The sequence below is a fragment of the Rattus norvegicus genome, chromosome 14 (assembly GCF_036323735.1).
Source record: "Rattus norvegicus strain BN/NHsdMcwi chromosome 14, GRCr8, whole genome shotgun sequence".
In the NCBI taxonomy this organism is placed as follows: domain Eukaryota; kingdom Metazoa; phylum Chordata; class Mammalia; order Rodentia; family Muridae; genus Rattus; species Rattus norvegicus.
In genome coordinates this window covers 101,561,106-101,586,278 of record NC_086032.1, presented here as the reverse complement: position 1 = coordinate 101,586,278, position 25,173 = coordinate 101,561,106, and the positions used below count along the sequence as shown (strand labels likewise).

At 38.4% G+C, this 25,173-nt stretch overlaps 1 protein-coding gene across 8 annotated transcripts in view; it reads right to left on the bottom strand.

Moving 5' to 3' along the window:
- The window catches only part of Usp34 (ubiquitin specific peptidase 34), a 190,410-nt gene that overhangs the window by 91,241 nt on the left and 73,996 nt on the right, over window positions 1-25,173 (bottom strand). For all 8 annotated transcript variants that reach the window (XM_039092231.2, XM_039092233.2, XM_039092232.2 and 5 more), the window contains 11 exons: window positions 24,111-24,226; window positions 23,898-24,025; window positions 20,698-20,787; window positions 19,275-19,370; window positions 15,188-15,270; window positions 12,121-12,275; window positions 10,595-10,708; window positions 8,700-8,799; window positions 8,048-8,207; window positions 5,036-5,162; window positions 4,775-4,922 (listed from right to left, as the gene is read on the bottom strand). In XM_039092231.2, coding sequence (XP_038948159.1) covers window positions 4,775-4,922; window positions 5,036-5,162; window positions 8,048-8,207; window positions 8,700-8,799; window positions 10,595-10,708; window positions 12,121-12,275; window positions 15,188-15,270; window positions 19,275-19,370; window positions 20,698-20,787; window positions 23,898-24,025; window positions 24,111-24,226 — 1,317 coding nt within the window. The remainder of the gene's footprint in view (window positions 1-4,774; window positions 4,923-5,035; window positions 5,163-8,047; window positions 8,208-8,699; window positions 8,800-10,594; window positions 10,709-12,120; window positions 12,276-15,187; window positions 15,271-19,274; window positions 19,371-20,697; window positions 20,788-23,897; window positions 24,026-24,110; window positions 24,227-25,173) is intronic.

The window sequence follows — 25,173 nt, the reverse complement described above, 5'->3', positions numbered from 1 at the left end:
GAACAAAACAAAACACAGCAAATATTATAAAATAAAAACCAATCTGTTGTACAGACAAAAAAAAAAAGAATACCCTTCAAGATCTGTCAAACTATTCAATAACCTACTATTAAAAGACCAATGAGTTTGCTGAATAAATTCAGCACAGGTCATTTAAGAATGCCTAAGAGTCTGTTGCAGCTTATCTATCCCTTGAGTTCAGTTCCCATCACCTCCCCCTACTTCACAATCCATGCTTCAGCTACCAGACTCCATGCTTTTCTTGTTCTGACAGCATTTCACAATGGAGGCAGGTGAGTTTAGACTGCAGCTCTCTGTGTAGACTAGGCTGACTTGGAAATCTTCCTCTTCCTCCTAAGTGATTGGATAAAAGTGTGTGCTGCCCTGCTCAGCTCCTTGCCCTTTCTGTAAAATGTGTCGCCCCTCCACCTAAAGAAATAAAATGTCTACGCCAGGAATTCACAGGACATATAACTTGATTTTCCTCAAGGCATTCAAAATGAGAGCTACTGTGTGAGCATGAATGTCTGAGCGCCCACCTCATTACTACCCCTTCGGTTTATCTTTACTTAAAGCAAGTCTTTCTTCACCAAAGTAAAATCAAAAGTTCAGTTTCAACAGGGATGGCACGTTTCTTTTTCTTATACTTACTGATGGATTCCAGCCACTAAAACATAGTAGACACTGAAAAGAATTACTATATCGTCAATGACAATAATAATAATAATAATAATAATAATAAGAAGAAGAAGAAGAAGAAGAAGAAGAAGAAGAAGGAGAAGGAGAAGGAGAAGGAGAAGGAGAAGGAGAAGGAGAAGGAGAAGAAGAGGAGGAGGAGGAAGAAGAACAGGAGAAGGAGGAGGAGGAGCAGGAGGAGGAGGAAGAGGAAGAGGAGGAGGAGGAGGAGGAGGAGGAGGAGCAGAAGGAGGAGGAGGAGGAGGAGGAGGAGGAGCAGGAGGAGGAGGAGGAGGAGGAGGAGGAGAAGAAGAAGAAGAAGAAGAAGAAGAAGAAGAAGAAGAAGAAGAAGAAGAAGAAGAGGCAGCAGCAGCAATACTAATGTTTAATTGGGAAATAAAACAGACTTATTAAATGTAACAGAACTTATTCAAACACTGGTGTTGGTTTTGCTTTGTTTTTAAGTTAAATAAGTTAAGCTAAATAGGATCTCACTGAGAAGCCAAGGACCCTGGCACAGCTTCTTACATATGGGATTATAACCATGTGCCACCCCACACAGCTGCCATCCTCCAATTTTATCTGGTGTGAGTGATTGCTGATCACAGGTCCAGAGATCAAACCATCAGCCATGTGAAACAGGACTTACACCCTTAGGTAAACACTAATCTTGAATTTTATTAAGATAGAAACTATTTCGAGAGTATGAAGCAACTATTTTCAAGAGTAATGAGTAAAGGGTTGGGGATTTAGCTCAGCAGTAGAGCGCTTGCCTAGCGAGCACAAGGCCCTGGGTTCGGCCCCCAGCTCCGAAAAAAAAAAAAAAAAAAAAAAAAAAGAGTAATGAGTAAAACATACTATGTAACACTTCTTTACATAATGACACACATTTCTATTTTGATTATGGTAGCGAGGCTGGGGATTAAACGCAGGACCTTGCACAATCTAGCCAAGTGCTATACCAAATCAGCTACAGCCACCACCCAATAACAGGGCACAGAAGGTGTCAGTTTCTCTTCTACTTTATACAAAGAAGACTGATACAGGGAAGCATTCATTTCTAACACTGAGACTGAATCTGTCAATTTTCTTTTCCTTTTTTTTTTTTTAATCTTTATTAACTTGAGTATTTCTTATTTACATTTCGATTGTTATTCCCCTTCCCGGTTTCCGGGCCAATATCCCCCTAACCCCTCCCCCTCCCCTTCTATATGGATGTTCCCTTCCCCATCCTCCCCCCATTATCACTCTCCCCCCAACAATCACATTCACTGGGGGTTCAGTCTTGGCAGGACCCAGGGCTTCCCCTTCCACTGGTGCTCTTACTAGGATATGCATTGCTACCTATGAGGTCAGAGTCCAGGGTCAGTCCATGTATAGTCTTTAGGTAGTGGCTTAGTCCCTGGAAGCTCTGGTTGCTTGGCATTGTTGTTCATATGGGGTCTCGAGCCCCTTCAAGCTCTTCCAGTCCTTTCTCTGATTCCTTCAACGGGGGTCCCATTCTCAGTTCAGTGGTTTGCTGTTGGCATTCGTCTATGTATTTGCTGTATTCTGGCTGTGTCTCTCAGGAGAGATCTACGTCCGGTTCCTGTCAGCCTGCAATTCTTTGCTTCATCCATCTTATCTAATTGGGTGGCTGTATATGTATGGGCCATTTCTAACAATGAGCCTGAATCTGGCAATTTTCTTTGCTAGAGCATAAACCATGTAGTTAACCTATAAGGCAACCTTTGTTAGGTTTCCCAGAAGGTTTCTTGTAAAAGAAGCGGGCATCCTGGGTACTGCACTAGGCTCTTGGGTGTTCCTTCCCTGAGCATGCAAGCCATGTTACCACTGAGCTAAAGACCTGGTCTCTACAGGACACCTTTTAGCCTAAGCGTCGCTTAACAACTGTGACAAGATTTCTTGCCTTAAAAGGAAATTATCATACCAAACATGGTGGCTCATACCTATAGCCACTTATGAGACTAAGACAGAAACTGCTCCAAGTTTTGAGTTTGACAGTAATACACAGACTATTAAGCAGGAAGAAAAATATAAGATCCCTTTAAAATAATATTTTGATGCAGGAAGAAGTAAATCCTTAATAAAACTGTTTGTAGGATCAGTATATAAAATGTGCTTGCTAATAACCATCACATTCTATGCTCAACACCTGAACCAAACATGGTTAAAAGTGAGAACAGATTTTCACACGTGGTCCTGACCACCATAAGCATGCCCCGGTATGTGCCTCCCCCCAGAAGATATACACATAAATAGGACATAAAAGTATTTTAAAATAACTCTGAGGACAGGTAATATGGAGAACACCTTTAACCCCATCTCTCAGAAAGGAGAGGTAGGTGCATTGCCTGGAGTCTGAGGCCAGCCTGGTCTACACAGTGAATATGATAATGAAATTCTGTCTTAAACAAACAAACCATAATACAAAAAACAACTAATTAACCAATGCATATGCTGTATGCAGACCCTTAAGAAATATCCAGAGTAAGCATCCAAAATGTAAGACATCGTTCAAGGCACTGGAAAGCCCTGTACTAGACAAAAGACAAACAGGGAGCTTCCAGAAATGACCTCATTCTTAATCTAGGCAACATGAGTTTCCATTTATGCTAGTTTCACACAGTATTCTTTATATACAACCATTTAAGTCTGTAAGTGGTCCAAGAATGTTTCCAGGAGTCTATGTGGACAGGGGTTCCTACTCGTTTGCACACTTGCTTGTGTGCTTGCCTTTGTGTATGCCTGTTCAGGAAATGGCTCTGCTTTATGTAGCTGTCTTCTATCACTCTCCAATTAGGAATCCCTTGGCTAAATTTAAATATTATAGTACTCCATAGATAAACATACACAGAACAACACTTCTATCCAAAAGTGTTTCAAATTTCAGGATTTTCTAGTTTTTGAAGCACATGCATCCCTAATCCAAAGCCTCCAGCTCAAACACCTTATGGGATGAAACTGGATAACTAGCCAAATAGACGAGAAAGGTCATCAACAACTACAAGTGTTTACCACATCAATGCCCAAACTGCTTTTATGGTCACAACAAAAAGCCTACAGAGAGAGCACAGAGAAAGCAGGAAAGTAAATACATTATGGCCAGCCTGAGGAGCTGTTTGATTCCTAGAGCACACATAGTAAAACTGGTTCCTACAACCTGTTCCTGACCTCCACATGTACCCTGTGGCACACACATACTCACTACACGTTAGGTGGTTGGATGGATGGGTAGATGGATGGATTAAAGACAGACAGACAGACAGACAGACAGAGGAAAGTTATTTCTAGAAAGCCTGAAAAGAATCCTGTAAAAAAAAAAAAAAAAAAAAAAAAAAAGATGTCTCCAAACAACACCTAAAACCACTGTTACACCAACACCTACCTAACACTAATGAAACCAAGGGTCAGCAAAAGTAGCCCCTGAGGCCAGTAAAGGTCTAAAATTGCTACAAATGGCCTAAATGTTTATGTTCCCAAACAAAAATGTTACTGAAATTTATTTCTTCATGCAATGGTGTTTGGAGGTATAATTATGGGGACAGTTTAGGACATCAAGGCAGCATCCTTACACTTGCAGTAGTGTATAGGGGGACAGTTTAGGACATCAGGGCAGCATCCTTACACTTGCAGTAGTATCTAGACAAAGGTTCCTTTCCTTTAGACCTACTTCCTGCAATGTTAAAGACTAACACTTATGTATTGTACTGAAAGCAGAAAGCAGGCCTCGTCAGATTCTGATCTTACACATTATACCCAGACCCTAAGTCTACGGCCCCGTGAGAAACAGACTCAGGCTGCTTATACTCTATCTGGCTAGGTGTAGTGGCTCACATGTATAACCCCAAAGTTTGGCTTTGGAAGTACTAGCAGAAGAATTCCTAAGACTCTGAGTCCAATCTGGGGGACACACAGTGTGGTCTAGGACTCCACAGTAAAGATCCCATTTTCAAAATTAAAAACAAACAAAAAATCACCACCATCAACAAAACTCCCTACCATTTAAGCAAAGGTTAGAGCAACACAAGCTGGACTGGGACAGTCGTTACACAATGAAGCCTATGATGGTGTGAACCATGTTTGGTGTTAGACTTACCAGGGAATTCTCCCTTTCTGCTGCTTTGACCAAACTCCTGCAGCTGAGCTTGTTGATTTATCTGTTCTTTCTGTAAGTTTTCATACCAATGAGTTACTTCAGCCCTGAGATCTGCTACCTGGTCACTGGGGTACATCTCAATAGTCATCTGAAATATAAGATGTACCTAATTAAAATCACCAACAACCACGACCAAATGAACAATCAAAGATCTGAAAGAAGAAATGCTACCAAAGTCAGAAATTAAACCTTGGTAAATACCTTGTCAGGAAGTCCAGCAGGCTGACATACAACCCTCAGAGGCAAAGACTGTTTGTCACTCAGTGCTTTCAAGTGACTACTAATACCAGTGCCCTCAATTTGCCACTGTCTCAGATGATATGCAAACCTACAACAACACACAGAAAACCATTTTGAACATTTTAATGTTACAGAAGATTTTTTTAATATTTTACAAAATGGAAAAGACCATAAGTTATACAAATTTTAGATTCATCATGGTGACTTGAAGTTAAAGACAGATAAAAATTTATAATTAAAACACATTCCCAAAAAATTACTGAAAGAAAAAAAATCCCATTATAAAAACAATTATTTAAAAGGTGAGGAGAAAAACAGGACTCAACACAAATCGAATAATGAAATACCAAGTTATGATTTTTACATTCAAAAAAAAAAAAGATTTTAAGAAATACTCTCAGAAAAAGACATCGATAACATACATAGACACACACATACATTCATTCTACAAAAGTATTTTTTAAATATGATAATATAACTCATATTATAAAAATCAGTTTCACAGAATATGAGATTGAATTAACCCAAGAATGCAAAAATAACCTGGACTGAAAGACTAAATTGAGTGGAACAGAGTGATGCTGCTTTTCTGGACAGACCAGGGCTCGGTTCCCAGCACCCACAGGGAGGCTGATAACCATCCATTACTTCAGTTCCAGTGGATCTGACACCCCCTTGTGATTTTCCTGGACCTTGGTATATACCTGGTACATATATATATATATATATATATATATATATATACACACACACACACATAAGTAATAGGCTCACACATATAAAATATTCTTAAAAGGAATCTCCTGCACCGCCCCCAAAAGGCAGCTAGCATGACACATACTAAATACGTGAAACTTCTCTGATTCTTTTTCAGTTGTGGAAGACAAGGTTCCTGGATTTTAAATAAATAAGTAAATAAGAAAGAAAGAAAAACAAACAAACAAACAAACAAAACCAGCCAACAGGAGGTTCTGAACAAAAAAAGATGAAAATTATATCCTACAAGTGAAAAAATATCTAGGTCTATGACTGAGCAAGAGAAATTAAAAGAATGCCTTCTAATGAATATTTTCAAAATTTAGTCTTCCACCTTGGTTCCACTGACATTTTGAGCTCAATTATTTATATTGTCCTTGAAGGCAATCCACAGGCTATCTTACACACCCTAAAGTGTTTACCAGTACCCAAGGTGTCTAGTCACTCAAAGCCAATACACCATTTTCCCCTTTTGTTTGTAAGATAACAAAACAAAACAAAAAGATAACAAAGAGGAGGAGGAGGAGGAGGAGGAGGAGGAGGAGGAGGAGGAGGAGGAGGAGGAGGAGGAGGAGTTGTTTCCAGATATTGACTACTGCTCCTAAGAAAATAAGCGACTTTTGAATGAAAGTCAGTGCTGAGGTTAAACCATTTTCTTTACGATATTACTGTTACTCACTATTATATAAACATTTTTATCTACATATGTTGCATAATTTCACATCTGTAACACTAAGCACATTTAACACTTGATACACAAGGATACAAGATCTGATCTACTGGGCAATACACAACTTTTAGGCTATTGCTACAGATGTTTTTCTTCAATATTATACAATTCATAGTCTACTAGCTTCTCACAGATCGCTACATAACTTAACAGCAATATTAATTTTAGCATAAAATAAACCAAGATACGTATGAAAGACACAGCACATATCTCCATAACAGGACAAAGCTAGTGTGTGTAAGACGGGACGCTGGGTGTAAATACCAGACACTCAGGAAGAATGTTATGAAACCTTTGCAAACACAAACTAAACACTGGTAAAACTACACTGTACAAGACCTAAGATATGTGCTAACAGGACAGTCTGCTGCTCTTCACAATACAAAATCCTTTTACAAATAATTTCGTGTATCATTAAAGACAAACATGTTTGTTTCCCATGACAGCTTAGCGTACTGTTTGAGTTATAAAAGTTTGTTTGACTTTTTAATTAATTTGAATGAAACCACCATATTTGCTTATTTTTATTTTTCTAAAGTAGTAAAGGTTCTGAGGCTCTGATGTGTCAATGCGAGAACTCAAGGGTTCTCTTATACATTCTTTAAAAACACAAGAATTCAGTAAATTTCTACAACCTACAATCATACAGCAATCTTGCACTACACAAGCTTCAAACCATGTACACGTCAGGAAGAGCTGTAGGGCTAACTTGCTTACTCGGCATTTCCTTACAGTACAATAAAATGTCAAAAATATAAACTGTACGTGATTTTATAAATATCAAACTAAGATCTGAAGTTGAAAGAAGTTATAATTTTAACAAATTTTCAACACAGTTCTTAGTACTTTTACAATTACTCATCGTTAAATGACTTTTAACAAACAGAATTTTGTAATTAAAACTATCTACTCACCTTTCATTTCAGTTGATATATTCATAAATGTTAATTTGCTTTATTTCTGTATTACACAGGGTATGTCTAAATTAATTATACAGATATTCATTAACACAGAAATTTTTGGTCATGTTTCCATGGTAAATGGAAATTCAAAATTAAAATACTCTCTCCTAGTCCAGGAAGAAAAAAAAAACAGCAAATGAAACAAATGATTCAACTTGATAAAATATGAAAGATTACTTGATGCTGCTGGGGAGAGTTGTGGTGTAACCTGTCTCAGTGTTGGTGTTCCTGCCTTTTCAGTCATAATTAACACCTCAGCAGAGATGAAATTCTTGTCGAGTTTCTTACTCATGCATAACTGCTGAGACCCTAAAGACTTTAAAATCTGATTATTTATGAGGAAAGGATAGTGCCTATTCAACGGCAAAATGACAGTTTCCACAGCAACTATTTCCACTACTACCCACTTAGTTTGGGTAAAACAGGTTTCCAACATTCCCTAATAAGAACTCTCAGAATACGTTTAGACATGTTAACAATATGAATACTGAAATCCATTCATATAGTACAGTGTAACAAAATTACCTTCTCCTAAATGCTTCCAGATGTGTCTTCAGCATAAGCAATCCTCTTTCTATAACTGTGAGGCTTGAGTGTGATTCTTGTTCAAGACTGCTAGACGCTATCATAAGACTTTCCATGCACTTACTAATAAATTCTTGTTCCTTTTCCAAACCCGTTTTACCTGAAACCCAGATATATATATTCATTACACTTTTACATCTTTATTTATCTGTTTTAAAGAAAATGAACCAAACTGAAGCTTAATCAAATCTTGTCACATAAAAAAGTACTTATTAGAACTGCCATCAGTAGGACATGCCTGTTAGTCCAGCACTCAGGAAACTTAAGCAGGATGGAGAATTCTAGGCCAAATTTGGGATACAAAGCAAGAATGAGTCTCAGAAAAAGAAACACAGGCTGGCAATGGTCCGGAGGACCCAAGTTCAATTCCCAGCACCCACATGAACCATCTGTAAAAGCAGCTCCAGGAAATCTTATGCCCTCTTATGGCCTCTACAGCACTGTACACATATGGCACACATATATACATTTACACACTTATAAACATAAAATAAAAAGTATCAAAAAGTTTTAAAGAAACAAATACAAAGAGAAATCTTAAAATATTACGAAATTTTAATTTTAATTTTTAAACTTATTTTAAATTACTCACCATTAATATAGTAGGAGTTAATATACTGAATAGCTGCTCGACTAACATCACCGGATTGTGCTCTTAAGGCGATGCCCCAAAATTGGTCCATACCACACAGCTAAGAAATAAAAATCAAACATGTTTTAAATTTTATTTGTTAAATGATGACACTATCAGTAGATTAAAATATCACACATATAATTACACACTAAAAAAACAAAACAAAACAAAAAATTACTAAGTTTAATATTTTATAAAGTATTAAGAGGGCAATTTATAATATATGGATATTAATAAATAATCAACAAAAGCTTGTAAATTTTCTCAGTTAATGAAGAACTTTTACAACCAATTGTATTTATTTATGAAGGAGGAAAACAATATGATGCTTAATAAATTATATAGTACAAAAACAATTATATAAGACATGTCACGAAAGAATAATAATCTAGTGTACGGCTTCAATGCTTTGCTTTGAAGGTAAACTGATTAGGCTGCCACTTTTAAAGAATCACAAATGATTCACTGGATACAGTAAACAAATTACTGTTCATATTAGCAAGTTAACTATGAGATAACGAAAGTCATGTTTCTGCTAAAGGCTGTGTAGTAATAGCTGAAGTGAAAGTTCTCGAAACACAGTGAGAGATGCAGTCTTCCAGCGATGGCCTAATAACCTGTGAGCGTCAGCTACCGCAACAGTCTTAATTAGGCAAATAAAAACTGTGATTAACTGAAATTAATAAATGTAAACTTACTAACACTGATGTAAAGAAAAGACCCTAACAAAACAAGCCTCACCATCACAATGCAGACAAAAGCAACAGTAGAAAGATAGGAAAGCACATTTTACATCCAAGCAAAATTATCACCCTGTGAAACAACATCTCATGTTGTTCTAGAATGGCCTAAAACTCACTATGTAGCCAAGGATTAACCAAAATTCCTGACCGTCCCAGTTTCTACCTTCCAATAATGAACTAGAGGTGTGCGGCACTCTGCCTGCATGGTTAATGTGGTTCTGAAAGCCAGGGTTCTGTGCGCGCTGGGGGACCACTCTACCAACTGCATCGCCAGCTCTAAAACTACTCGTTACACCATAGAGATTATTAACTACTTTCTCCTGAAATAACAAACTACAAAAATAAAGTTATTAACTAACTAACAAGAAGAATGTGCAACAAAAAATACCCTTGAATAACAGTTTATATCAGAAGAATATAATGACAATCATTCAAATACACTGCAGTCATTCAATTTGGAGAGGAAGCACATTTTAAGGCCAAAGCTAAGACTACAAATTTATAGGAGTGTGCAGTCAGTTAATTATAATGAATCATCTCTATGGATTATATGAGGATAAAAATCAATATATATCATTTATTAGTATATACTGCTATAAGGAGAAGTGAAAAGCTTAGCTACAGCAAATAGCATTCGTATTGGATTTCAGAGCCACTCAATGGCTCAGTGCCAAAAAGAGCTAAATCTGGTGGACAATTTAGATTCCCCATGATGTGATGGAAAAAGCAGGTCGACTCCGGTAAGCTGTTCTCTGACTTCCGCATGTACAAATATGTGTACACATGCAAAGTAAGTGAAAATGTCACACAAATTAAGACTTTCATAAAATGAAGTCCAAGATCTGCAAGGAGAATAACAGAATAGGCATCTCTCCTTGTAAACAAACCATAGAGCGTATAACAAGGCTTTCTTGAAGCAAAACCACAGTTCTCGTTTGAAATTTAAAAAAAGAAAAAGAAAGAAGACAAAATCACACCAAAATTGCTTTCAAAGTAAAAATACAAAGTTTTAGAACTTGAAATGAGGTGGACCTTCGTAGCAAGTCAAAGTTTATAGCAAGAACACGTGCAACCCGATTCCAGACAGGAAGCTGGTCTCATAAGCCTTACCTCAGAGTTAGAGCCACCATCATAGGCACTGGTAGCCAACCGAGCCAAGTTACAGAGATGCTGAAACAGGTTTAAGCCAGTCATGCTAATTGTTTCAGGTTTCAGCTGGGGCATCTTAAGGAAAAAAAATGTTAACAAATTTTATTTTACTAAAGATTATTAATTTTACTAAAATCAACATGGAATTATAATTTGGATAGCCTGTAAACACTTGAATAATTAAACATGCAAAGCCTAAACAGATGCTTCAAATAAATGTACCCTGCCCAACGTGTGCTTCTATTTTCAATATATGTTATATGTGAAATTTTCATATACATAAATGACTAATTTTATATATGAAAATTTCAATATACACATACATATGAATTCTGAAAGTTGAATATATTTACATATATAACCGAACTAGGGAAAAGTAAATACAATTTGTTATCTATTAAATACCTTGACTGTAAATATTTATGAGATAACCAAGCTAAATATAGTTTGCATTAAAAGGAATAATGCATGATAAATGGTATTTATTTGCGCCTTACCCTAAAACTTATTTGTATATACACTGAGAGACACTGAGTTTGCAGAGAATCTTCCCAATCAGCCACAACAACAACAACATTAAAAACATGGAAAGAGCCAGGTGGGGGTGTCAAATGCCTTTAATCCCAGCAGCACTTGGGAAGCAAAGACAGGCAAATCTCTGAGAGTTCCAGATTGGCCTGGTCTACAGAGTGAGTTCCAGGCCAGCCAAAGCTGTTACACAGAAACCCTGTCTTGAAACAAACAAACAAACCACTTAAAAATGGGAGGGGGCAAAAATCCCTTATTTTTGAGACACAGGCCCTGGTAGCCCAGGCTGACTTGCTATCCACCTTGCTACCCTGGACACTTGAATGCCTCACGCTCTTTCCAACGCCTCTCAAATGCTGAGATCATAGACATGTACTGCACACCCAACGCACCCCGTACTATCACTCATGTTTGTTATGGTTTATCAAACAAGTGACTACCTACACCCAGCGAGAGAAACAAAGGTCCTTCCTGTCACCACTACACTTACTGAAAGGGCTTCCCAAACAGCTAACAGTGCATGCTAGCTAATAATCTGGCCAGAAGACGCCAGCAAACAGACTTAAACTATGGCCATTTAACTCAAGAAAACTCACATACATGGGTCTTATATTTGGGACCATGGGCACACATTTCACAATAAGACAACCATTTTTTAAATTAATATCTATGATTACTACCATACTTAAATATTATTCTAACTACTCCAAATTCTTGACTAAGTAATAGACTCATAAATAAAACTAAATTTACATTTAGTTAAAAATAAAATATAACAAGACAGAAAAATCTGAATTGACAAACTTGTATGAGGATTATCAAAAACTGATGTTTTTGTCCAACTTAAAAACTATGTAGGTGAGAGAAGGACAAGACAAAGAACGTTAAAGAAGTCATATTGGGTGAGATTAAAATGCATATAAGAGAATATGCAAATCAAACTTCTAAGAGGAAATTACCTTCTCCAGGAAAAGATGTTTGTAGGTCTCCATTCCCATTGCGTGTTGATCTTTACTTCGAACTTGATTTAAAAACCAATGAAGTGCATCATCATAGCACTCAGAATCTTCCACTAAACAATGCCATAAAATGTCGACTTGCTCTAAACTTAACCCTAAAAAGAGATAACATATTTTGTACTTAATTCGGGAGGTGGGAGTGTGAAACAGGGCTGTACTACACCGCTCACTCTAGTCTTGTACCTCAGCTGCCTGCCCCTTCCGAGTAATGCAATGCTGGAGAGTTGCCACACCTATGTTTTATACACAATGTTAAACAGTTCAATACTCCTTTGGATACATATGTATACGTGTTTGTTTTCATAAATATGCAGATGATAATTACTAGCTCAGTAGGAATTCCTATGGTTTTTTGTCTGGAAATTTTTAATCAGGATATACAAAACACTTGGGTGCCTAATTCACTGGGCCAAAGCAGCCAGCGTGAGGTATGTAAGGGAGCTAACTGAGCAAGCTTTATATAAAGCATTTTAAAAGAAATTCCATAAATGAACACTGTTCAAGTAGAAACATCAGAGTAGAGACAAGACTCAGCAGTAGAAGGGGACCCAGTACCTATATTGGGTAGCCTATAAGCACCTCTAACTCCAGTTCCAGAAGAACATCTCTGGCCTCTGTGAGTACCAACATACCTACATACAGACACATACAATACATAGGTAATTAAAAAGGAACTATCACCTATGCATAATCCTAATTAAAACCAAACAAGTTAAAAGCCATTATATGGCTGGGGCAGAGCACATTAGCCTAGCAGGATGAGGCCCCTGGGCTCAATCCTCAGCAAAAGCAAACAGAAGCTAAGTATTCCAGAAGAGTCGTACAGTTAATAGGTCTAAAAATTATGTAAGGTTCATGAAAGGTGAATACATCACTGAATTATGATAATAATTGGAGAAAGGTAATCACAAATATTTTTGTCAATTCAATTTAAAGTTGAGAATTGTAAGAGTAGAAGTCATATCCAAAAGCTGTCTAAGGAAATTAAGGAGCACAATCAATATTTTTTTTCACGATCAATATTTTTACAAACTACAGTAAAGATCCTTCTGAAGAACAAGGCAAAGGTGCAAGAAATGATGTGATGCAAGGATTCACTTGTTCTCACTCTATAGTGCTCTGACCTAAGGATCAAAGGACCCCTATGTATAACAAGGAAAACCAGATACAGACTCAGAAGAGGAAACATTACAGGCATTACAGGCAACCACAAGTCCAAATAAAGGGTTAAGAAAAGACAACGCAAAGGATGTTTAACTTCAGGAGTCCATTCAAAGCCTACTCTAGTTTTCTACAGTGTGGAAAGACCAAGTATGGGAATGACCAAAATCCCTCTAATTACTAAGAATCAAACAGCATTCCACATTATCCAATCATTCACCTAAGTATCAATACTGTCTGCAAAGTGTGTGTGCAGTAAGAGTAACCTCAGCAGCCAGGCCACAGGCAGAAGAATCTTCAGTTCAAAGTCAACTACTAAGACCCAGGGCCATACAGGGAGACCCTGTATCCAAAGAAACATACAGAGCTATAAATCGTTTTCTAGGAAGGATGTGTGCTGCTAAGAGTCAACATGAAGAGTTGAAAAGGTGTCCAGCAGTTAAGAGGACTTGTTACTCTGGTAGAAGAGTTCGATTTCAAGCATCAACATCTAGCGGTTCAAAACTGCCTCTAATTCTGGCTTCAAAATATCTAATGTCCTCTTCTATCCTTGGTGGTTACCAGCACATATATATGTACAGGTGTGTGTGTGTGTGTGTGTGTGTGTGTGTGTGTGTGTGTGTGTGTGTTTGTGTGTGTGTGTGCGCGCGCGCATATACGCATGTGTAAGACACACAAACAAATCTTAAAAGACAAGAGGCAACATAAACAATCAGTAATGTTTCATATGGAATTAAACAACACCGATTATTTAAAAGAGCAGGATAAATAAAAGATGCCTCAAAATAAAAAGGATGGTGGTTAATTATAATAAGGTACATAATAAGACTTGGAAAGAGTCACTGAACCACTAAAACAGTCAATAAATAATTGTAATTTTTATAAATTTTTCAAAATTGTTCTTACTGGGATATAAAAGTCTGCATTAATGTACCCAATATAACTTAATCATAACTAGACTATATTTATCTTTTGGGTGGAGTGATTTTGTTCTGACTTTCGCTTTTGGTGGTTGTATAAAGCATAAAAGCACATAAAAGCAGCTATCAAAAATTATTTATACTAATCATATTTATTTTATTTCCTATCTCCATATAACATAGTAATATTTTCTTCTTTTTTTGTTATAGTCATACTAGGGTACAAATATCTAATAAAAACAAAACATAAATATGCTATAAAAAAAAAAAGATGTTTAACTTTCGAAATGTGCTGGTATCCCAGTATTAGGTATGTTTCTTACAGTCTGAATCTGAAGGAATCCCAGAGATAAACCAGCAAGAGCAACACGTGGCACACCTCAAGCTCAGCGAAGGAGTTAAGAGTGATGGTGGCACACCCCAGGCCAGCTGCTAACTATCAACTACAGTGTATGAATGGTGGGAGTTAGGAAATGAGGCTGCTCCAACATGGAGACACAGAAAGCACATGACAGTCAGTGCAATCACAGTGAGAGCACCAAAGAGAGCAGTCAGTGTTCTTAACTGCTGAGCCATCTCTCCACTCCCAATGTTTTATTTTTAAGATGCATACTTTAACCTAAAAAAACTAACATTTGAAAGCAATGAGGCCACAAAGAAAATATATCATGGTCATTCTTATATTTTAATAATGTCCTCAAAAAACATTAATAGTTCATGTTCATTCAATGATCGATGTAAAAATACTTAAAATTGTTATAAAAACCCATGGGGATTTTATTTGAAATGTCTATCAAAATGTTTTAATTAAATGTCTAATGCCAGCATGTAGATAGGCCACTATGCCTGACAACTGGACTGATCTCATGTATTTTAAAGTGCACATACAAACATAGAAACAAACATGAGAGAAACTGCAGGCTTACTGAAGTGGTCAGGCGATCCCAGGGTTGAGAACACACAGGTCAGGAACTGAAGTCGGACCTGAACTTCCGCACTATGGCTGTACCTATAAAACCATCAAAGAGTTAACACAGGGCCTCAGGCTTTCTCCTCTTGTGTTGTCTTAAAACCAGGATCTCCGGTGCCTTAAATGAAGAATGACCTTGAACTCACAGCAACCGTCCTGGTTCACCCTGCCAAGCACTGCAGTTACAGGGCTAGGTTACCACCCGAAACGAGATGCAGTATCTTAGAATATATTTAATTTTTCTAACCATGACGTGCACTAAAAATGGAGAAACCCCCTACAGCTCATAGGGCCTCACTGTCTTTAATTTTACAACTGGACACATTGAGAAGTTCATGGAAATCTCCAGACTAGAAAAAAAACATACTTTCAAGTTAGTATTTTTAAACCTTAAAAACATTTTTTTAGATTTATTTTATGTACATGAATGTTTTGCCTGTGACAACAAAATTAGAAAAGGCCACCAGATCCCCCAAACCTGGACATATAGATTTTTATAAACCATCACAAACCCAGGTCTTAACCACTGAGCTATCTCTCCAGCCCTCAACTTAAGTTTTTTAAGTATGTAATAAAAAAACTAAAAGAAAAAAGAATTAAACAAAAAAATTCCATTTTAAAATTATAGTTATCACATAAACTAAAAGTTAACAAAGACTACATGTTCTTCTGTAACTCGAATGTTATCCTCACTATCCACGTGGATACTCTGTAACTCACATGTTATCCCCACTATCCTCGTGGATACTCTGTAACTCACATGTTATCCCCACTATCCACGTGGATACTCTGTAACTCACATGTTATCCCCACTATCCACGTGGATACTCTGTAACTCACATGTTATCCCCACTATCCACGTGGATACTCTGTAACTCACATGTTATCCCCACTATCCTCGTGGATACTCTGTAACTCACATGTTATCCCCACTATCCTCGTGGATACTCTGTAACTCACATGTTATCCCCACTATCCACATGGATACTCTGTAACTCACATGTTATCCCCACTATCCACGTGGATACTCTGTAACTCACATGTTATCCCCACTATCCTCCTGGGTATTCTGTAACTCACAAGTTATCCTCATTATCCACATGGATATTAAGCATATCCTATAAAAACTAGTGCTATAAATGTTATCTCAAACCTGAATAATTAAATGAACAAAGCTTAATAGTAACATAAGAGTTGCTGTGAGCCTGATTCATTAAGTGAGTTCACAGAGCTTTCTAGAATTGAGGTGGTATGCATCTGCCAAGCACCACATTCTAAGGGAAAAGTTTCAAAAGGTAGGCGATTACCAGAAAGTAACCAATCTGAATACCAGAAAAAAAGAGTTTTGTATGTTACAGACAGAAAAGGAGTCCCTGAAAGGTCAGGGGCAGGGGAGGAAGTGAGAACAACAGTTGGATTTGTATTTAAATATCCTTCAGCAACTCAGTGGTCTGTGTTCTGAAGGATCAGTATCTGTGGAATAAAATTAAGCCATGAGTATTTATTTGTGAGAAAAGACACACTGCCCTGCAAACTGCTCGAATTGCTGGGCCAACTACAGTAGCAGCCGATACTCGCTAATCTACATCCAAGTTAACAGGTAACTGTGACAACCCCATAAGAGAAATGCTTGTAATTTCCTACTAAGTGTAAAATTACAAGTGTCATAAAAGCTATACTATATTTACTATTAAAATTCAAGGGTTAAGGGGTTGGGGATTTAGCTCAGTGGTAGAGCGCTTGCCTAGCAAGCGCAAGGCCCTGGGTTCGGTCCCCAGCTCCTAAAAAAAGAAAAAAAAAAAAAAAGAAAAAGAAAAAAGAAAGCTGGGGAAATAGTTCAATGGTGAAAGGCTTGCCACATGCCCTAGACTGCGCTCTATTGCTGTGATAAACACAATGAGCAAGAGCAGGTTGGAGAGGGAAGGGTTTACTTGGCTTCCATGTCCCGATCACAGTCCATCAGAGGAGGAAGAGAAGGGCAGGAGCAGAAGCAGGAACTTGAGATCAAAAACTGAAGAAAACATGGATGGAGGAATGTAGTTTACTGGCTTTGCTTTTCATCGTCTGCTTAAATGTCTTTCCTATCCCCTAAGACCATTCACCCAGGGGACGCAATGGGCTAGGCCCTCCACCATCAATCACTACACAAGAAAACGTTCTCACGCATGGCCAAAGGCCAATCAGATGAAAATCATTTCTCAGGTGAGGTTGCATCTTCCCCAGTGAGTTTTGTTTGAGTCAAATTGATATCATGCAAGGGTAAAGACCAGACTTTGACAGCCCATCCCTACCCAAGAGCATGTAAAACGCCAGGTGATCCATGTCTGTGCACTTATAATCCCAAAGCAGAAGAGGTGGCAACTAGAGAGTCACTGGGGCTCACTACTGGGCAATCCTAACCCATTTGGAAAGTACCAGGTCTTAGGAAGCCTGTGTCAAAAGCTACAGTACACAGCTCCTAAAGAACAATACTTGAAGCTGATCCGTCTCCCACGGGAACATGCACACAGAAAAATAAAAAGTTAAGTAACTTGGGGTTGGGGATTTAGCTCAGTGGTAGAGCGCTTGCCTAGCAAGCTCAAGGCCCTGGGTTCAGTCCCCAGTTCCGAAAAAAAAGAACCCAAAAAAAAAAAAAAAAAAAAAGTTAAGTAACTTAAATCACTCTTTGGAGTTTTAATATCAAATAGCTAAGTCTTTTCTCTAAGAAGCCCTACATTTAAGATGCTCTTGTAGAAATGAATTGTGTTTCCTACCCAACAGTATTTTTCCCCAAACTCTCAGCACTTCTCCATTATAGTCTCCACTGGAGGTGAAAACTGCCACAAATTCCTATGATCAGTGTAAGAAATGAACATTATTACAAATCCTGGAAGAGCAGAGGAAGTACTCTAAGGCAGTCCAGATACTTCTTCTGTACTCTGAATATCCGTGAGTACACTGATGGCAATAAGCAGCACTTACTAGCACAGAGAGTTCTAGCTTGGTGTGGGAATGTACGCCGGAAATCACACCACTACTGGACGACTCTAAGTTAAGGTCAAGTTAGGTTTTTCAGTTCTAGACCAACAAAATCCTGCTCAAAACGTAAGTAGAAATTGTGAATGCTAGAAACACACTGCTAGGACATAAACCCTAGGTCCATTCTTACTCAGTGTGGGGCCTTGGGTAAGTTATCTATTGTTTCCTATCTTTAGGGACTGTCTTCCTCAAAAGGGCTGCTGTGCATCTTTAAAAGCTACCACTTAATGCTTTACTGATGGCTGTGTCGCTGTGTGAGGAGAGGCGGCTGTGGTGCACCATACTGGCAAGTGTAAGAAGACAATGACAATAAAGGGCAGCCAATCAAGCGCCACCATAGCTTTTCAGACAGGGTCTCTTGGGATAGAAAGATGGCTCAATGGATTCCATTCACACTAAGCACAGAGTGGCTCACATCTGTCTGTAACTCCAGGTTCAGAGGATCCTGTACACACTCTTCTGGCCTTCTGCAGCCAAAAGGCATGAGAGTGATAGAGCAAATCACACTGGTGGACATGAGAACAAAACACTCATACATATAAAATAAATAATTTAAAAATGTACTCATAATCTTAAAATGCAAGTCCTTCTACATTAAAAAAAATATTAAAGATTTCTAGATTTTTTGGTGGGGAGAGGAGGAGTTAGACCGGATATGGCTATGTAGCCCTGGCAGTCAAGTCACTCTAGACAGGTGGTTCTCAACTCAGGGATCCACCTCCCTCTGCCTCCTGAGTGCTGAAATTAAAGCCATGGGCCACCACCATCAATTGGTGAAAATGTTTACTTCTAACTCTTAACAACAATGACTTCCAAATAATTTCAGTTAACCAAGCCCCAAGTTAAACAACTTAACTTTTTAAGAATTAGGAAGTAACTTCATAAAAATATTGCAACATACTATCTTTGATTTCTCTTATAATTTTTTAATAAAAGGGTTATATTTTACATAGTGATGAAATAAAGGCAAAAGATTATCTGTCAGAGGACGAGAAACCACATAACTTACTCAAAAGGTTACTTACAGTGTGTGCTTTTGTCTGCCTTCCCTTATGCCCTGAATGTAATACACCAGATTGTCAAAGAAAAGCTTCATCATGTTCAGTTCTTTCTCTGCCCACCTGCCCAATTAAAAGGAAATAATCTTAAAAGGGAAAGAGACAGAGAATAAAAATATGCTTAAAAGAAAAAGTTTAAGAAATCTTGAAACGTAGAATTTTTTATTTTGGTTTGTTCTGGCTGTTTTTTGAGATAAGGTCTCTCTGCAGTCCTGGAACTTTCTCTGTAGATCAGACTGCCTTCAAACTGTTGGGATCGCAGCCATGTATCACCATGCCTGGATGACAGTACGCACACAGGAGGCAGCTGGGGCTCTATGAACTCAAGGCCAGCCTGGCCTACTCTGCAAGTCCCAAACTTGCCCAAGCTATATTATAAGACTATATCTCAAAAAAATGTTAATTTATTGGGCTGGAGTGATGACTTAGTGGTTAACAGCACTGGCTGCTCTCCCAGACACCCTGGGCTCAATTTTTAGCACCACATGGCAGCTCACCACTACTTCAGTCCCCGAGGATTAAGACACTTTCATTGGTCTCCACAGGCACTGGACCCAGTAGATGCTCAAACACACAGCCAAAGCATATCCAAACACGTAAAATTTAATTAAACAAATGAAATAATTTTAAGGTAAAGCAAACACTATCGTTTTATTTCCAAGTGTATGGGTATTTTGCTTAAGTGTTCATCTGTACAACATTTGTATTCAGTGCCAAAAGGAAGCCAGAAGAGGCTGTCAGCTCCCCCGGAGACTGGTGTTTAAGTTGCCATGTGGACGGTGAGAATCAAATCCTAGTAATGGAGTCTCTTAACAGTTGTCATCTCTCCAGCACGTAATTATAAAACTTCAACACCTAAGAAGGGACAAAAATACTGATTTTTCTTTCTTTTGCAGACTAACTCATGAACTCACTACATTCTAAACAGAAAGCACAAGGTGAAACAGGACAAAGTGAGATTGTCTCAACATGTAACAAATAATATACAAACAAGTAAAAAGCTTAAGAGATAGATATGCCACAATGCTGTGCAGTCCTACATGACATGCCAAATGCTGAGTAACGAGAAACAGCACAAGAGCGCAGAGCTTTTTCCCACCAAAGCACTGTCCTTCCAAGAATTATTCAGCACTAACTGATCCTAACTGCCTAAGTGTAAAGAGTAACACGGCAGTATTGAAGCTATCACTATTATTCTCAAACTACAAAGAAAACAAAGACCTACTAATAGATGATCATGATGCATGGTTAAAGGTCAGAAAGCGGGTGCACAATGTTTACATTATGAAGCCCCCTTTACTCCTCAGGCACAGAAGAAGCCACTGTGAAGCCTGGCAATGCAGCTTTCAGAGGACTGTGCACACGCACTTTCTATCACTCAGTCACTTACATTGTGATCCAATGCGTGTCATAACTGCTACCAAACTGCTGGAAAGTACCAAACAGCTTCGGGAGGAGACGAAGTGAAATCACTACTGATCTGAAAAGGAAAGCACAGATTCATAAGTAAAACACAGAAGTGACTCTAGATTTTCACAGAAATCTGGTCCTTAAGAATCTCAAGTGTAAAAACGATTTTGTTTCTAATGTCTAATTTATGTATATAGAGATAATTCCAGGTTTAAAACTTTCAAACCAAAATTTAGGATTCAGAGGGCATGTATGTTGGTGAACATCCTTAATTCCCACATCTTAGAGGCTGTGAATTCAAGGCTAGACAAGGCTACACAGTGAGAACCTGTCTCAAAACAAACAAAAACCCCAACTAAAAAAAAATAAATAAAATAAAAAATAAAATATCTGGGTTTAAATCCAAAATGAAAAGGCCTTTTAAAGAATATTTTTCTTCCTGAAAATATTTATCATAGTTATTATCACCTTTCTGATATTATTATTTATATTAAAACTGACCATTACTGCCTTGTATAGACTGTGTTTCTAATAAAACTGCACTTCTTATTCCAAAGAAAAACATTTTAAAAAAGGACTCACTCGGGTTGGGGATTTAGCTCAGTGGTAGAGCGCTTGCCTAGGAAGCGCAAGGCCCTGGGTTCCGTCCCCAGCTCCGAAAAAAAAGAACCAAAAAAAAAAAAAAGGACTCACTCTAAATTCTAAGGAAAGTTGCTGAAAAGACAGCTCAGTTGGTAAAGTACTCACCTTCAGGTTGGGATAGGAAACAACAGTGCACTAATATCTGTGAAATCCTGGGTACGATGTGTGGGAAGAGCGAGTAGGAGGTTGCGGGGCAGCATCCTTTGTTTTATACATTAAAATCCATACACAAAAGTTTATACTAAATACATAGTTGTTCTTAAAATGAGCCAAAGAACTTAAAAGATAGAAACACACTTCAGTGGTATAAACTAATAAGAAATAAAACAGTAAAACAGTAATGGAGATAATGACATCTAAGAACTAAGTCAATATTTTAAATAAATATTTAAAATTTCTGTGTTTTGAAATAGTCAAACATGTTTGCTAATAAGATGGCTCAGTAAGGAAAAGCTCTTATCAAGCAAGCCTGACGGCCTGAATGCTGCCTGGGAGCCCCTGGCCCTGGCCGAGGTGCCGGATATCAACCCTAGGTTTGTTTGTACAAACTAAGCAAGCACTCTATCACCTAAGTTGTATCTACAGTCTAAAATCCAGAATCATCATTAAACAGTCCTCTCTCAAGCTTCCTGAAGGATAGCTGTGTGTGTGTGTGTGTGTGTGCGTGTGTGTGTGTATGTGTGGGTGTGCGTGCATGTGTGTGTGCGCGTGTGTGTGCGCGCGTGTATGCATGTGTGTGTGTGTCTGTATGGCGTGGGTGTGGGTGTTTGTGGGTGCGTGTGTGTGCGTGTGTACATGTGTGTATGTGCGTGTGTATGTGTGTATGCGTGTGCGCATGCTTGGGTGTGTGTGCCTATGTATACGTGTGTGTAATTAAAAACTATATAGACAGCTGCTTGCATGTGCGCACTCACACCTGAGTCAAAGCATATATGTGAAGATCAATCGATAAGCTGTAGGCAGAGGAAGCATGCTTTGGGTCCTAGAGATAAAACTCAGGCTTCAGGCCTGGCATCATGTGCTTTTACCTACTGGTTCATCTCACTGGCGCAGAATAACAGGTTTTATATACTGTATATAATGTATGTGTCAATGGGAATAAAAGAGACTGTGCACATGCTGATTTTATTTTTCATTTAAAAAAAAAAAGCTGGCATAAGACTAAAAAACACACCAATTTCACTTGTCTTTACAAAAATAAAATCAATGAAAAACCAAAAAATATTTTGAGAAAAATATCATCATAAATCACAAAAGCAAATTTCAGAATTGTATATTGAATACAATTTCAATGACAGTTTTTTAAGAAGAGAAAGACTGTCTTGAGAGACAGCTCAGTGGTTAAAGCCCTGGATGCTCTTCCAGAAGACACAGGTTTCATCCCTAACACTCATAGGGTAGCTCAGAGCCACAGGACTGCGGTTCCAGGGGATCCTATACCCACTTCTGACCTGTACAGACCCCAGACACTGCCATGGTGCAGACATACAGACAGGCAAACCACTAACACACCTAATAGTAGTAGACACTTTCTAAAAAACACGAGCTACACTTAGCTTGTGTGTTTGTGCGTAGGATCCGCTTGCCACAACGAACCCGCACACTGCGAGGTCAGAGGTGACCTCTCTAAAGCCTGACCTCCCCCGCCACTGCTGTCAGCCTCGGTGGCAGCCTCTTCACACTCTGCCCTTGCCCCTACTTCCAAACACACGTCACAGCACTGCACCAAGAAAGCTGCTGTGCACTGGAAACCACTGTCCAGATGCAGCTCGTCTATGCGGGTTAATGGCAGATGTTGGAGAAGTGGGTAGTGCACGTCAGAGAGGACATCTCTTACCGACCTCGCTCGTCACACCTCAGTCATGGTTTCAGTGTGTACTCCAGACCAGACTCAAATTCACAATCCTTCTGTCCCAGCCTCTAAAGATGTGGGCTAACAGGCGTGGGTTACAATATATAGTATGCTGTACTTTGTAGAAATCTACTTTATTGGAGTATGAATGACGCATAAAAACTTTACATTATGTACTTGAGTCCCTAACCTAATTCTTTCATACTCTACAGAAGTGAGACCAAAGGGGAAAATAAACAAAAGCAAACAATAAGCCCCAACTTCATCTCCTTAGAACAAAGGTTTCTGAATGTGTACACGGCAGATGCTAATCTCACTGACGTAACTTCTTTACATACAGGTAAGGAAGCTCAAGGACAATACAGTTGAAGACAAAGGAAGCACAGCTGCTGCCAGGAGCACAGAGACTTTAGGCCGTGTGTGAAAGTACCACAACGACTCTCATTATCTTGAAAATAAGTACATGCAGACCATTTTTTAAAAAATAAAAAAAAAGTTACATCCCTTTCCTTTAGAGATAAGCTAACCTGGATGCTGAATTTAAAAAGAGAACTACCACTGAGTGTTAAGTATTGACCTTGTGCGAAAAAACATCCCTAAACAGAACATGGACAGTACACTTATTCTCTACAAAGGCACAAAAAACACTGCTGTTCAACAAGAAAAAAATTGGAATCCATCTTTACCTGTTGTTCCCTAAATTTTCAAGGCAGCCTTCAATGAATCTCATTCGAATCTGTCTATCCGTAAACCAACAAACCAAAGAACAGAGAAGTTTCTCTGCCTCATTTATTAATCCTTCAGAAAGATTAATCTACAAAAAAACACATGTAGTTATTACTTATCCTGATTGGATTTTGCTGTAAATTTTATGTCCTTTGGATTTGTGTACAACTTACCGCATCATCATCTTGCACTATATCCCACAATAAAGTATTTCCTTTCTTGCAAACATTATCCAAATTAATATCTGTCACAGCATTGCTACTAAATTGATGTTTATGAACTGCAGGGCCTAAAAGGAAGCAAGACAGCTGAATGTAACCAGAAATTACAGAATTTACAAATTAGCAAATCCTAACAAAACTTTAACGATAAATTCTGACATTATAAAATATATCCAACACAGATCTCTCACTAATGAATGAACATCAATAGGTGTGTTTACAGTGAAGGCTAAGGTAAAACAGTAGTTTTCATTTCTATTTTCTCTATTTTTAATAAATAAGATATATACTATATATAAATATGGATCATATCAAAAGAACTCTATGAATACCTAGAACTCATGAAGCATATACATGACATATAAAATGAGACTTTATTAACTGAACACTCCAGCAGATGTCCTTTGGTATAACACTTCAAAGCCTTATCCTTAGTTTGCCAGAAGAGTTTGCACTGCCTTCAGTTCCAGCACGCAGGAGGCAGAGGCAGGGTTACAGGACAGACAGGGCTACACAGAGACACCCGATCTTGACAAACAAAACAACCAACCAACAAAAATAAAACCTGTGTTGTGGGATGGGGTAGGGGAGGGGAAAAGGAGGAAGGTGTAGGGAAAGGGAAAGGGGAAGGTGTAGGGAAAGGGAAAGGGAAAGGAGCGGGGCGGGGCGGGGCAGAGAACAGCACACACCTTTCCCTCCCCCACTCAGATGAAGAGACATGTAGATTTATGCAAGTTCCAGGCCAGCAAGGTTATGGGGAGACCCTGCTACTACCAACCCCCAGTACACCTCAGGCAAAAAAAGGAGAAAGAGGGAAAAGCACTAACTGCTGTTCTAGGGGAGCCAGGTCTGATTGCCAGCACACACGTATGTGGTAGTGGTTCACAACTATTTCGTTAACTCCAATCCCTAGGGATCTGACACCCTCTTATAACCTCCACCAGCAATGAATGCACATTGCATACAGACATACACACAGGTAAAACACCCACACTCCAAAGGAAAAAAAATTAAA